The sequence below is a fragment of the Danio rerio genome, chromosome 3 (genome assembly GCF_049306965.1).
Source record: "Danio rerio strain Tuebingen ecotype United States chromosome 3, GRCz12tu, whole genome shotgun sequence".
In the NCBI taxonomy this organism is placed as follows: domain Eukaryota; kingdom Metazoa; phylum Chordata; class Actinopteri; order Cypriniformes; family Danionidae; genus Danio; species Danio rerio.
This window is the reverse complement of record NC_133178.1, coordinates 40,273,393-40,289,580: the sequence shown is the minus strand read 5'-3', so window position 1 is coordinate 40,289,580 and position 16,188 is coordinate 40,273,393. Positions and strand designations below refer to the sequence as shown.

Sequence of the window (16,188 nt, the reverse complement as noted above, 5' to 3'; positions counted from 1 at the left end):
GGCCATTCTACACATTATCATCCTCTGAATAATGATCGTCTGATAATGCTGCTCTTCTGAAGTAATTCACAACTTGGTCTTGATGGCTAATATCCTCCAGAAATGACAGCGACTCATTTTTGTGGGCGTTTTGAGTAACTGTCATGTGATGTGCATTTAACAGGATGGACTGTACCCTGTGTTTATTTCATACAGATTACAAAACCAAAAAACTTTTGTGTTTAAGTGTAGTTTGGTTCATTTAAAAGTTCAATTTTTAAGCTTTATTTGGATACATTTTTCATGTCTATGAAGTAATTATTCAGTTAATTTCGTTGACCAAAAAACTGTCATAAAAACTCACGTCTGGTCTGAGCTTCTCCTCCGTCTATAGTAATTGATGATTGGCTCCTGTACTAGTAGGTGGGGCTTCATTCCCCATATTGACCGTTACACTTTCCCCCAATCATAACTGTACAGGTGGCATGTCTTGTGTATTCTATAGTCTTTGCTAAAGTGTTCATGTTGCCTTTGTAGTTAATGATCGTTTGGGTCTGGACGGTGACTACACTGTTGCTATTTCATCACTGAAGTGTTTTTAGCATTTTGCTTAAAATTTTATACCATCTATTGTTGATAATTGGTGTGGTGTTTTTGGTGGTCTCTAAAGCATGCTGCTCTGTGGTTGCTTAGGTGCTGCCAGTGGCTTTTAGCAAGTTGATCTAGGGTTTCTTGGGAGTTAATAGTCAATTTCTAAGATAGCTTGTGTAATTTTTTAGCAGAATTCTGTATATGGTTGTTACCTCACAGTGTTTGCAAGTTTGAGCAACAGTAACAGATACCCATAGCATCCACCACTTATTAAAATCCTTCGGCTCTGTTTTTGAGTTGCAATCTTACATTCCCTGTCATGATCAACCTAATTTGCAAAGTTTGCTGCTGTGTTTTCCAGTATCCTGTCGAATGTTAACAAACTTCACATGTATGTTGCGCGTGCGTTGATGTATCTTATCTTGTCAAATGCTGTGCTCTCAGGTTCAAAGCTCTAGCTAGGGCTTTGATTCACAGTCAGCTCATCAAATGGATGGTAATGAGCTAGTTTTGCCCACTCTGATTGTCAGTGTGTGGGCTTTACTCCCCCAGACAGACTGACAGATAAAAAAGCAGGCTAGTGCTCCCAGGAGCCCTTTTAAAGGTAATTGAGTTAAGAGTCAGAAGGCAGGCCTGTATTTTCCATAGAGTGCAGAAGTAACCAGTATCGGGAGGCTGTTAGCTCCTTATCTGACGTTACAAATGATTGCAGAGGGCCCTTGATTTGACAAGGAATGTAAAGTGATCTGTTTTTTTGGAGGTTTGGTGAGATTTTTAAGGTAGTTTTTGTGTTGTCATAGTCAGTATTAAAATCTAATACCATTGTCTGTTAAATAATTTATATGTTGGATGCCTTTTCTGCTAATTATTATATATTTTTTAAATAACCTTTATCTTTATCTAGCACGAACCTAAATGCTATTGTTGGATTAAGTATATTCTTTCTTGAAGAGCAAGTGAGTAATCCAAAGTGAGTACTTGTTCATGTTGTATGCCATAAATTATTATGTTGTGCTATGATAGGTTGGTATCAGTGCTTAACTTGAGCTTCTTCCTGTTCTGGAAAATGTCAGATTTTCATGTTTTGCTTTCTGGTATTTATTTGAATTGATCCGGCATTAAATTGTGTGTGGTGAATACTTGCATGTGTGTGTGAGAGAGAATGTGAGTGAAATACAGCAAGCAAAGCCATGTGGAATGTGTGTGCACACACATGAAGGTAGTCACCATGCCTAAGTTAAAGCAGAAGGCATGTTTAGCGAAGGCTATGGGGTAAAATTGGTATCGATATTTATTGACCGAACACCATGGTCATTATCGATAAAAAAAAAAAAGATTCGGTATATAGTTTCAGTATGGAGGCTGTAGTTTTATTAAAATGTGGCTGCTGAGCGTGCCTTGGAAGCTATGCCAATATACTTAGGGTGTCAGTTTGTCTTTTCCAATGAAGGCGCGCGACATGCACGACGTGCACATGGGACAGAAGTGCACATGGTGTGGAGGTGGTGCGCATAAGATGCACAAGCATTTTCCAGATACACTAAGTTAAAAAAACATTTGAACTTTTCCGAATGTCGCAGGTGCACCGAGATTCATGTAAGTAGAACTAACCAATCTGCTTCACACTTTGTATGGAATATACACATTTCAGTGATAAAGGTAGACTACTTAACTCAAACAAACACTGCGAACCCAAACACTGCAGCATTTTTTAGCTTTTCTCTATAAACGTAGATTGCAGCTGCAATGTCTGTTTGTCATTCTCTGAGAAAACGGTTGCCTAGTTATGAGAGATGCCATAGAAAATGGTAAAGGAAAGCGCGCGTTCACGTTGTCATTTCAGGTCAGAACATGAAAATGAGTGCCGTATAGTAGCAGTGAGGAGATTGTTAATAAAAAAGGATGTAAGGATGATACCAGAGTGGCTTTTTGGTTTCTTTTCTTGTGCATCCCAGCTACTAGCTCCCCAGCTGAAATATTTTTTTTAGCATAGGGTGTAATATAGTCATTCAACTTCACAATCTTTAATGTTCCTATATGTATTTGAATAATGATGGTTAGTTCCTTTACTTGAAAGCTCAGATTTGATTATCATAATTTGTTTTGTTTACAGAGTTTGAGGTTTACTGTATCATCATTGACACCTTACAGATGTTGATCTACCTTAAAGTTTGCTTCGATTGTTCAGCTTTCACACCTTACCATTTCACACACTTTGCAAGATTTTATTTATCAAGTTTAAGAGTCTCTTTAACACTCAAGTTTATTTTGTTATAAAGATATTAGTTACTTTGTTTAAATATTTTTATATTTGACTAATAAAACTATGTGCCTTAGTAATGTTGGTAAATTAAAATAAAATGGTTAAATAAAAATCCTAATATTCCTAAATGTATTGCTAAAACATATTCAATAATTATTGATATCGAAAGATGTGAAACATAATATTGTGATTTTTTTTTTTTGCAATATCGCCCAGTCCTATATTTAACTATTGGCTCTCAAATATTTTTGACCAATCAGCTTCCTTCTTTCTTGACACCAATGTGAGTTTAAATACCGTTGCGTTTGGTGTAGACAGCCAAATATCTTGTTCTTGGAATCTTGTCACGTCGCATGTTGTCAGGACATGTGTAAAGTTGAATCAGGGTTATTGCATTTTATTTTATGATTATTTTTTAGGGGTTTTCACCTTTATTGAAAGGACAGTGGAGATATAGAGACAGGAAAGTGTAAGGAGCAGAGTTAGGGGAAGGATCAACAAAGGACCTCAAGAAAGGAATCGAACTCGGGTTGCTGCAAGCACCTCGGTGCCATGTGTCAACGCACTAACCACTAGGCTATTGGCGCCGACAGAGTTATTGTATTTAACGAAAACTAAAACTTCTACTCATACATGTTTGAACATAATTGTATTGAAACTAAATTAATCAAATAAGAAAAATAAGTTTTTATTTCTGCTATTTTTCATTAAGTTTATTCATTCATTCATGGCCTATTTAGTTAATCCAATTCACCTATATTGCATGTCTTTGGACTGTGGGGCAAATCGGAGCATCCAGAGGAAACCCATGCCAACACGGGGAGAACATGCAAACTCCACACAGAAATGCCAACTGTCCCAGCCGGGCCTCGAACCAGCAACCTTCTTGCTGTGAGTTGACAGTGCTAACCACTGAGCCAGTGTGTTGCTTTCATATAGTTTACATTTTTATCAATGAAACATTTGTTAAAAAATTATTTAATTAAATAAAAATTACATTTCAACTGTTGAAACATTTTAAATGCAAATTCTAAATAAAATCTATTGAATGTAGCAAAGGTATAATATTTGTGAACTTTGTGATGCCTTCACAAGCTAAAATCATGCAAACATATGAAAAAACAAAAAGCAAGTTAGCCTATATGTTTCTATTAAGGGACTTTTGCAAGGTCTTACTGACAGGTTTGCAATCCTGTTAGGAAAAGTTGGGAAAGAAGAGGCAGCTAATGAAAAAGCAGGGGACGATTACATCAGCATAGCCCATCAGCCCTGGAGCAGGCCTGTTGCATCCACTTTTTAGCCAAGCTGTCTGCTGTCGGAACATTTCATCTTTGATAATAATCCCAACAAATTGAATTTCCTTCTTGGTCTCTGCTTATGCATTCCTGGAGTCGTCCTGCATTGGTACGGTCCGCTGGAGAAGCTGAATGCTGATGAGCCCCACACTGCCACTCCGGCTTCATGCACAGACAAATGGAAAGTGAAGGCTCCATTGAGCACACCTGGCAAAATGCGAAAGGTGGAGTAGCTAGAAAAGACGCCCGCACACTACCTGTCTAACAGGCATCTGCTTGAGCTGTCCAGGGACCCTCAGCAGATGGGAAGGGTCTTTCTTGGAGATGTAGAGTGCGTAAAAAAGGGCTTTCAGATGCTTGAAACTGCATTAAAACCAAGAGATTTCCTGCTGGAGTCTTATTATGCACATTAATAACGTTCATGGGATGTTTGCATATGGCGCAGGGTTGTGATATTGATAAGCAGATGAGGATGTATTCATTTCCTAACTGGGTGGACGTTTGGTGTGCTTGCTTCTTTCCCTCCCCTTCATATTTTTTTTTTGTCTGCTTGATCTGATCTTATCTGAATGAGAATTTGTAGAGGACTCGTTGGTATTCACAAGGACAGCTATTCCCACAGCATGTCAAACAGAGCGGCGTGCAGTCATTGTGAATTCTTCTCTGGGAATACCTACAGCACTTATGCTAACACAGTCAAGGCCTTCTTTGGCCTTTTTCATCAAGATGGACAGTGTTAGTTGCAAACATAAGATATCCCATCATGATGAGTGTGTACTTTTGTCTGAGACAGATTTTCCCCTCACATGCTCTCTCTGAAGGAATGTAAGTGCTTAAGGCAATAATGTTTTGTTCCTGAGATGTAATCACAAAAATGATTGTTTTAAAGAAATGGTTGACCCAAAATAACAACATACTGTAGGCTCATTCTAAAAATGCAGCTCTTTATATATTTCAGGAGATTGCGAATTATGTAGCCAGAAGTACGTATGGCTGCATTTCGTCTACCAGGCGGTATGACGCAGTTCCTTTTCACGCTTACCAGCTGACTGCTTACCTCCGTATGGATAGCTTTCCCTCTGTTACAAGTTTATCCAGTTATGTTGGACGCAGAGAGGAGTTGACTAAGATGATAGGGTTTGAGTCTGGCAAAGAACAGTTCTAGTAAGGGGGGAAAGACAAAAACATAAGCCAAAATACAAAATAAACAAGTAAATAACAGGGTGTGAATGCTTTAAAATCTGAAAATGTAGTAAAAATTAGGCGAGGGCTTTTCTTGTCAAAAAACACTATTGGTTAGGTTTAGGGAAGGAGGAGGGTGTATCAGTCAATTGTCAGTCATTCAGTCAGTTAACAGCGGCCTCTGGTGGATTTACGCGAGAAGAGCAGGCACGAATGGCACTTGCGAGGAAATTTGAGATCTGAAAAAGCGTACACAGTGACCTCTGGTGGATGTGCGGAAACAAAACTGCTAAAAAAAAATTACCTCTTGGGACATATTTGGCGCGCTCAGAAATGTATATAGCGGTAAATTTTTTCAGTAAAAAACAAACTTATAAAGCTTTGGAACCATTTGAGAGAGAGTAAACGGTGGATTTTTCATTTTTGGTGAACTATCACTTTGAAGGGGTCACGTTCTAGAAAGACTAAAGATTTTTAGTTGTCCTAGTTGCAAATTCAAACAGTAGGTTATAATTTAGTTTGCCGCTTTTTAATATTTCCACATCTTTTTTATTGAGGCAAACAAGCAGAGTTTTAAATAAATCTTTTTTTGTTGACTTCATTTACTTGTATAATTTATTTGTTTGTCTATTTGTATGGATATAAATGTAAATAAGAAATGTTTACAAGCCTATTTTTTAAGGAAAGAGAGCTCAGATACAGTAGTCATTAAATGCTAAATAGGGAGATAGGGCAAGGTGATATAATATAAAAGTTATATTCCACATTTTAAATACATGTCAATATCAATATTTATTTTAATATTTATTATGTGTACTTAATAATATAATTAATTTATCATTGATTGTTATTTTTTATTTCTTATGTATTCATATATTCTAAAATGAACGTTTTCTGTTGTCAAAAGTGCAATTGAGGGTCAAATTTGGTCAAACCCAGCCATTAGATTAAACAATTTATTGAAAAGATCTTTTTGCATGTTGGGTTTATGCATATTTTACCCAAATGTGGGTTAAAACAACTTTGATACCAACCTGATGCAATGAGATGTGGTTATTGTGACAATAATAGTCAGAATTCAGATTTTGAAACCATTTTGCAACATGATTTTCTGTTAGTGGTCTTGTTGCATAGCGTAAGAAGCTTGGAATTGTGAATACTGTATGGCTGCATAGTACAGCGAGCTCTTCTCTTTCAGAGAAGCAGAAGAAATCCTGTTTTTGTGATATGTCCCCTTTACAGCCTGAAGTAGACTGATCTAAAATTAAAAATACATTCCCCCCTCGTCTTCCCAGCATCAAATAAGAATAAGAAGCACAATGAGTGAGAGCCGAATCAAGTTGTCGGAGCAGAGCTGCTAGCTAAAGAGGTGCAACGCGTCCGATGAAAAATGGATTGATACTAACGGCTGGAAACTTTTCTAACAAGGTGCTCCTCACCCCAGAGAGGACGATTAAACTTGGGTGCATGGTTTCCTCGCCACTCTTATTGCTTTTTTATATTTACAACCAACCATAAGGCTACTAACATTTTACAGGTTTTATGTCAGTGCTGGAGGAATGAAATAAGAGGCGTGTCAAGCCTGCTACGCCCTTCGAAGTTTGTGGCGAATAAAAAAGAAAGAACAACACAAGCAAGCCTCTGTTTTTCAGCTCTTGAGGGAAGTGTTCATGACAAATACTGCGGCTTTTTCCTTTATTGTTTTCTATTGCTTGGCTAAATGCCATTTGGGGATGTTTTGCCCTCAACGCACTACATATAAATGCCTTGTAGGTGAGCAGGTGTCAGTACTAAGACTTGTCTTCTCACTGTGATGTAAAACTAGAGAGACAGAGTGGGAGTAAAATAAAGGATGAATGTCCGTATATGACTGAACATTTCAGTAGTAGCTCAGTCGGAGATTAATCTTAGAATGATTATCCATGATTAACATTGAGTGTTTGCTTTAATTACCTACAGCTCCTGATTGCTGCAAACCCTCAAGCTTAAGAAAACATCTCTGTGATGTATAATTGAACTGAATTTGGGTGATTTGTGAGGAAAGGAGGACAGCTATGATGTGGGTGCTTCTTTTATTTGGAGCTTCGTAATATCACCCCATCCCAGCCAGTGCCAGTTTCTGTTACATAGCATAAATGTGCTGGTCCCACTTTATATTAAGTTGCCTTAACTAATATGTACTTACATAGGAATTAATAGTTTTTTTTTACAATGTACTTATTGTGTAAATACATGTATTTACTGTGTACTTATGCTTGATTGAATACATGTATGTAATTACATCTGTAATAAACTTTTGTAATTACATTTGTAAATAAACTGTCATGCCTTACACCTTAATCTACCCTTAAACCTACCCATGCCACCAAACCTGTCCATAACCCAACCTCTATTCCAACTCAATTGGAATTTTGATTATTGATCCAGGGGGCAGAGAAAGAGAAAAGGACAGGACCTAGGACTGAGCCTTGTTGTACCCCATAAAAAAAAGAGCACGACCGAGGATGACAGAGTCACCAAAACTAACACAATAAGTATGACTTAAATGTGACTAAGAATTATTAAAGCCCAGTAATTAGATTTTTATGCGTACACTAACTTATATGAGCATACAGCTAAACAAATAACCTTTCAGGTACACTTCATTTGATAGGGTGCACTGTATGAACACTGTACATGTAAGTGGACATGATAATTGTTTTGGCTTGTATCAAATATTAACATTAATATTGGTATTAATAATAATACTCAGATTTTGACTACTTCTCACTAGGCATGGGCCAGTAAAACCTTTTGACAGTTTATTAACCTTGGATAAAAATACCATGGTTTCGCAGTATTGCAATTACTGCTCTAAAATAAATGATTTCTAAATGTCTGGGTAGAAACAACAACTTTTTTTCTCCACTGAAGACAATAATTTTTTTTTTAGGAACCCTTTATAATATTTTATATTTAAATAATTAATAAATCATTGACTTCTTCTGTCTTCATTCATTTCAATAACACAGATTTCCTCACAAAACGTTAAAAAACACATTAAAAAAATCCTTACATATACCTTAGGATATAACAGAAAACTTTTGTGGTATTAAAACCTTGACTTTTCCAAACCATGGTAAACATTGAAACCGTTATTGTCCTATGCCTACTCCTCACTTAAGGTGAGTGTGAGTATCAGATTAATCACTCCTTCTCAATTGGTGCACCAGTCAAGAACTTCCACAATGGCAATAATTAACAATCCAAGATTGTTTAAATTAATTATATAACATTTGAAGTAGTTTATTATCGTAGTTTAGCCTGAAGTAGTTTAGCCAATCTAAAGAATTTGTGAGACAGTTATATGCCCCAAGTTTAGGGGAAAATAACTATAGGCATAATAATTTCTCAAGGGAGGCAAAAAAATATAATAAAAATAACAACTTATTTAAAAGATTTACAACCAAACGCAGACACTCAGTTAAGAGTTAGTGAATAGATTTATTATAGAAAAAGGTAGCAATTTAAGTGAGCATCTCTTCAGGGTGGCCACTGGCCAAATAACAAACAACAGAACCTGCAAAGTTAATAAACTAAATAACCTGTAAGTCTTTAAAGAAAAAAAAAAAACAGGAACAAAATCAAAAGTAATCAAATAAATAGACAGGCCACCCCTACAATCTCAAACTTTCAAAAAAAGTTGCAAGCAAACATGGACATTTCGACAAGAATAAAGTTTGGTTGTCAGTCGGAGGGGAAGGAGAATCCAGGACAAAAATTGTGCTCCTTGAACTCTGCCGGAAGTTCCTTTTAAAAGCTCTCTGCAACAAGCAGCCATTTAAAGCCTGGACCACATTAAAGTTGGAGCCTATGGAATGAAAAAAAAAAAACAACACAAGAAGGTGGGACAAAGGAAAAAATACATGCAATGCGCAACAAAAAGAAATAAATAAACTTCGTAACAGACAGTGTGACTTGTAGAGCCTCTTACTGTATTATCAACACAAGGAAGACACAATTGTACAATAAATGTACAATACACAAAGTAAGCAGGAATCATGAATATCATTAAGTTGATTGTGATGAGTTACTCTGTTATCTTCTCTAAATATAAGCTAGAGTCTAATATAGAGTTTAAGATAAACTTTATTTTAAAATATTAAATAACTAAGGAGGATTTTGTGATAGTTACAAACATTTAATTATCATATACTAAAGCACACTATGCATAGGCCTCTGATAGAGGTTTGGAAAATTATACATTTACACATCTGCTGTTGACGCGATGCAGTGGTAGAAAAAAAAGCTGGATCTTTGTGAAAAGGAAATCCGAATAATCACCCACCCGCAATTGTGGATTCCTAGAGGTGACGATCCTGATGTCAGAAACACACCAGTGTTTTATTATTTACAATAAAGGTCCTGAAACCTGGAACATGCTGTTTTTCCCAATGTACTGTGCATCCAAGCACATATAACACCATGAAAATCCTTGGTGGAACATGCAGCAAAGTTCTGATAAATTCTGAAGTCTTTGAGCAATTCGGATAATCTGGGATGCACAGAATCCTTTGAAGAGAATTTAACCGAAGCTGAAGGTCTTTTAGGGAGTCACTGCTTAAGTTGGTTGCTGTTCTGAACTTCCCAACTTACCTCGCAGACTTCTTTGTTTCTACTTGCAGACATTCACAGTTGTGACAGCCAACCTTTGTCAACCACTCTTCAACCAGCAATCACTAACAGCTTTTTTACAAACAATAACAATAACCTAACCCTTTCTTTAGGGGAATTTTTTAAATCTCTTCTCTGGAGGGATTGAGAGGATGGTGCGTTTCAGATGTAGCTTTGTGATTGTGAAGTCATCACTGGGGGATGTCATCCATCGTGTGACGATATTTGCATAGTACTACTTCACAGTTATTACTGTTTAAAGATGTCCTATAAAAAAATCGGGGTCTACCAAGGCATAGTCAAATAATACGAGTACATGAAAATGGCCATAACGTAAGTTTCAAACATCACTGTAGTTCTCATGTAAATTCCATAGTGTAAAACCCCAGTAAAAAATAGCCCTATCGGTCCCACTTTATATTAGGTGGCCTTAACTAATATGTACTTAGACAGGAATTAATAGTTTGCTACAATGTACTTATTGTGTAAATACATGTATTTACTGTGTACTTATGCTTGATTAAATATATGTACGTAACTACATCTGTAACTAACTTTTGTAATTACATTTGTAAATACACTGTTGACCATCCCTAACACCTTAACCCACCCTTAAACCTACCCATAGCACCAAACCTGTTCATAACCCAACCTCTATCCCAACTCAAAAGCACCACAAGTGGTCTCAAATACATTATAAACACAGTAAGTACATTGTATTTATTTTTTAATGTAAGTACATAGTAGTTAAGGACACTTAATATAAAGTGGGACCGCCCTATCATATAGCCATGCCCTTAATGCTAGCTTGTACTTTAAGTCACATTCTTCGACGTCAAGACCTGACAAGTAGCCGTAGCATCAGGAGCTGAAACACAGACTAATTTGTTGCTCTGAAATCATTAATATGCATGTTCCAGGCTGCGTTTGATTAGCCACGTTTTCTTGATTATGGAGATTTTTTTTTACCATATTGAACCAATGCAGTATATGAAAACATTAATATTTAAAAGTCTTATTTATTTTCCTATGCATAATTCACTTTCCTAAATCACTTTCCAGATTTTACACAAGGCAATGTTTTGAAGACATAAACACCAAATATCAGGTAAAGTTGAGGGATTAATTAAAAAGTGCATATTTAAAGGTATAGGTGATTATATGAATGCAGATGCACATTAATGGGGTAGATTTGCTTATTTTTTGGTCCACTTCATTACTTACATATTTTGCATTCTATTATCCCTTTGTGTCTCTCTTTGTCTGAGATGATATTGATTAAATGCAAATGTTGATTAGGTAAAAAACTGTTAAAACCTTTAAATGGCTAAAACATGACCCATTCCTTGATGGGTTAGCATTTTTTTATATTAACAATTAATTTCCACAAGTGAATTTCCACAAGATTTTTTATTTTACCATTCATCACTACATACACATGCCCACTACAAGATTTCATCTTCAACCAGAGTCTGCTCTGTTTTTCTCTATGAGTTCATGCAATCAAAATATGAGTTTTTCTATGAGTTTATTAATTAAAATGACATTGCATCCTTAATTGCACTTGCGTAAATGGAAAGGTGCATTTAGTTATGAATAGAAACATGTAAGCAGAGTGTGACCTCTACTGAGAGGAGGAACAGAACTTGATTCCTATCAAGGGGCAATGGAGTATGGTTAATATAGAAGGGATATAAGCTACAATATATAATATCACCTATCCTAATTTAAACAACAACCCATAGAAGGGAATTGTTTGCTTTTGTAATTTGAATCCTTCTAACTGTATTCTAATAGGCTTTATCACACAATCAATGCTTTTGATAACGTTAGCTCATACATTATTAAAACAACAATTGCAGCATTGTCTTAGAAAAGACACCTCTATTCACTACTTCATCAGTTGAAGTCTTAGCTGTGCAGCCTATGGGTTCTAAAACAGCCTCATGCTGTTCTGGATTCTGCAACTTGTGAAGTTTATATGCTGACCCTCGTGGTAGTTGAGCTGAATACCCATGAGCTGAATAATCTCAGCTCCCTACAGATGGAGCTTTAGAATGGGACGTGATTGGCAGCATGTTTGACCATAAATTTTCATCATATATATAAAAAACAGGAAATCTACTTCAATACATTGTCCTTGCATGATCTGTCCTCCATTCTGGAGAGACAGCAATGGTAAACCCATAAAATACCTATAAACCAGTGTCCGTCTCTCCTCACCCACACCGGTCACTCTCGGATATTTCTCAATCGCCATGACCTCAAGGACACTATGTCTTTCTCTGCTATCACCTGGAGTCTTACTAGCCCTTGGTCGCCTTCTCCTCCTTTCACGTCTTTCATTCGGTTTTTAAAGGCCTCATTGATATTCTTCACAGCAGCTCCACCGCATCTGTCTACATTCTCCACCATGTGCTCTACAGCAGGTTTGTGACCCCTTGACATTTCGTCCGTTTAACTGAAACACAGCAATTCAAAAGCTTGTGCATGAGCTAAATGTGCCTGGATGCAGATATAGGAAAGTAAAAGAATCCATTTTAAAAACCTGCATTTGGATGCTTCTCTTTAACACCTTCATTTGCATTAATTGCTTCATCCAATACAGGAATCCAAAGAGGCCAAGGTTCAAAAAATGTCTGTCAGCGCTGCAAAATATTGCTTATTTGATATACAATCGTGGCTTGTTTACCAGTGAGAAATCCAAACATCTTTGAACTCCATCAGTTTAATGGCATAAGATAACTGTTATCTTCAGAAAATACCTTTTATATTAAGTAGTGCATTGACAAATGGTGTTTATGTGTTGTGTGCGTTAAACTACCGCACATTTAGTGAGCTTTGTGCTTAAAATTAAACAGCTTTTTACCGGTGGGGTAAGAAAAATACACTAAAATTCAAGATGTATTGTCTAAAACAAGCGTTTTATTACTTCAAATATAAATCTTCCACATGCTTAGATTATTTTCTTGTCGTTTCCAAGTAAAAAAAAAAATGCTGAAAATGTTATTTTGCTGTGAGTGTGTATCGGCTGAGTCACTTACATATTTCAGATGGTTTATACAATGTATAAAAGAGAAAAAGCACAGCACAATTGATTTGTCTGAGCTTTAGGGGAAACACTGCGACGCTGCTGACAGAAGTCAGATTCACTGCACCCAGGTGTCCTGGCTCTAAGTCGTCCTTTTTTTTTTAAATCAAAGCTGGGAGCCTTTCTCTTGTGAAGTGTGGCAAAATCTGCAGATGGAAGATTTAAAGGGTTTGGCGCTGGTCTTTGGTTCTCGGGCGCTGTGAGGACTCATAAAAGATGCTTTTGTAGAAAACATGCTGCGATAACCTTTGCGCCGTGGCTTCTGTTTGTTTGTTTACAATGAGAAATGGCCATCTCTGCCTGGATTTCCAGCTAAGTTGGTTGATGTAAATTGAGGAACCAGCAGTGATGGCACTGCATATTGACTTGGTCTTTGATGGTGCATGACTTGCCGGGGTCAGGGTTGCATGACAGCGAACTGCGCACCTTTTCTAACTGTGCCTCTTTCATGTCTGTCTGCAGGTGATGTGGCCCCCTACTTCAAAACAGAGCCGGGACCTCCAGAGATCCACCTGGAAGGGAATCGTCTGGTCATGACCTGCCTTGCGGAGGGCAGCTGGCCTCTGGAGTTCAAATGGATGCTCAACAACACCGATATCACAGCCTTCTCCCCTGAGTACAAGTGAGTGGACGCTTTCATCTTAAGGCTTTCTGCAGATGAAGTCCTGCTCAAAACCGTCTCAAGATTACAGTGAGCCTTACGGTTAATATAAGAAACAAAAAGTCTAATATTAATCTCCCCTGCAGCCTTTCTTCTGTTCAGGCAGCACATTTATTCACTACGTGTGGCAGGTATATTAAATTCGTTCAAAACATGACCATTAACCCCTAGAACAATGTTCTTATTATTCTCTATTGTGCGTTGGTCAGTTACTGGAATCTTTCAAGGAATTTGAGGAATGGTGGACGGAATGGTGGCTCAGTGCATAGTGCTATCGCTTCATAGCAAGAAGGACACAGTTTTAAGTCTCGGCTGGGCCAATCTGCATTTCTATGTGAAATTTGTATGCTCTCCCCATGTTTGTGTGGGTTTTCCTCTAGGTGCTCGGGTTTCCCCCACAGTCTAAATACATACGCTATAGGTGAATTGAATAAACTAAATTGATCATAGTGTGTGAATGCAAGAGTGTATGGTTGTTTCCTACTTTTTTTGTTTTTTTTTTATGTAAAATTACATTTTTTTTCCTTTTTCCAGCATGTAATTGTGATGCTTAAAATGATGTTCATAAAAAATGGAACGGAAAAAAATGTCTTAAAATTTAGTCATTGCATTTCCCAGTGATGAGTTGCAGCTGGAACGGCATCCGCTGCGTAAAACGTGCTGGATAAGTTGGCGGTTTATTCCGCTGTGGTGACCTCAGATTAATAAAGGGACTAAGCCGAAAAAAGAAAATGATTTAATGAAGAGTCATCACAAACCTGTTTATATGAACAATAGCTTGTAGATGGTTTTATACATATATATATATATATATATATATATATATATATATATATATATATATATATATATATATATATATATATATATATATATATATATATATATATATATATATATATATGCCACATTGGCAATGTTACTTTAAAATGGTATTTAATTATATTTACTAGTTACTTCTGACAAATAGTAGCTGAGTTAGTAACTGAGTTGCATTACTATTAAAATAGCTAATTACCAGGAAAAGCCATTATTGTGTTTTCCTACCTTTTAAAACAAAACTAAACAAAACAAAACACAACTTGGATGCCTTAATAATAAATAAGTTGAACAAATGAATGTTTTAAAACATTGAACTATTCTATACTACATTAATGTTGCTGTGAGACATTGTGAGAGACACATATCACATTTAATATTTTATTGTAAATATCATTATTTCTGTCGTGGAACAATAAATCATTATAGATGGGTTAGAATGTTTAATATTTATTACACAGACCACAACTAGTCAACAAATGAGTCTAAAAACAAAGTATGCTTCTTAAGGAATGTAAACTTTAACTTGATTTAATAGTAATCTTTGATTTGGCTCACCATTCCAGCTGAGAAGAAGGGGAAAAAGATGGGAATGTTTTAGAGATCATATTGTCAATTCAAGTTTAATGTTTGTTAGTTTGTTTTATTGTTAAAAGCTAACTGAAATTAACTGCTTCAATTAAATGGTGTGAATAAATCAAATTGAAATGCACATACTGTCACCTGGCAATACAGAGACTTTTGTGTATTAAGTGTGATTGTTTGTTAAGTTGTCATTTTAAAAGGTATACTGCATTAGTTAATATGATTGAAAGTTATGTTTTCTATTTATTTTATTAACTAAATTAAGAAAATTACCCATGGATACATTAATGTAATATAGTTTGGTATATTTACTTCGACCCATGGCTCTCAATGATATTTGCTTTTTGGCCTTTCATACAAAAAAGTTTGGCCACCCCTGTTTTAAAGTAATATTTTTAGTATTATTGAGTATTTTTTTAATATTTATATATACTGTAAAAAAAAACATATTTCAGTGTTGAAACAATGGTTCAGCGATTACATAAGGTTTGAAACATTTCACCATGATTCTTACAACTATTTTTCTAATGTTTGTTCATGTTTTAATCTTGGTGTAGCGCTAGTAAAGTGCTTTCATGTCCATGAAATGATCTCTCACTGACACACTGACTCTGATGCCATTTGAAGAGATCCCACTTTAACACATGGCAAGCTGATGATATGGAAATGGGATTGAAAAGTTGTTTGTCAAAATATACTATGACATAATTGACTGGTTTTGTTATAATGCTTTGATTATGCTACTATTTTCCTACTAAACTACTGTAGCTTTAGGTGTGTTGATGTAGTGACACTGTGTCCTCCTTTAAAAACGGAGCTCACATATTCGGCTACATTTTAGCCAATCATCATTAGTTATGTGTTTGTCCCATTCCCCAACACACACATGCACACCAATCATCATTGGTTATGTGCCCCACTTTCCCAGAACACACATACACACACACCAGAGCAGGTCCTACATTGAGCCTGCTCAGATGAAAACCGCTTTAGTGAGCTCAATTACTGTAAATGTTATTGTCTGTTAAGATAACACAGGGGAAATTTTTTGATTACTCATTACTGGAAA

At 36.2% G+C, this 16,188-nt stretch overlaps 1 protein-coding gene across 8 annotated transcripts in view; it reads left to right on the top strand.

Moving 5' to 3' along the window:
* sdk1a (sidekick cell adhesion molecule 1a) overlaps positions 1 to 16,188 on the top strand; it is a 534,279-nt gene that overhangs the window by 201,555 nt on the left and 316,536 nt on the right. For all 8 annotated transcript variants that reach the window (XR_012401153.1, XR_012401152.1, XR_012401155.1 and 5 more), the window contains exon 2: positions 13,517 to 13,676. Coding sequence is in view for 4 of the 8 variants with exons in the window: in XM_073944925.1 (XP_073801026.1) it covers positions 13,517 to 13,676 (160 nt within the window). In the remaining 4 variants the exon portion in view is untranslated. The remainder of the gene's footprint in view (positions 1 to 13,516; positions 13,677 to 16,188) is intronic.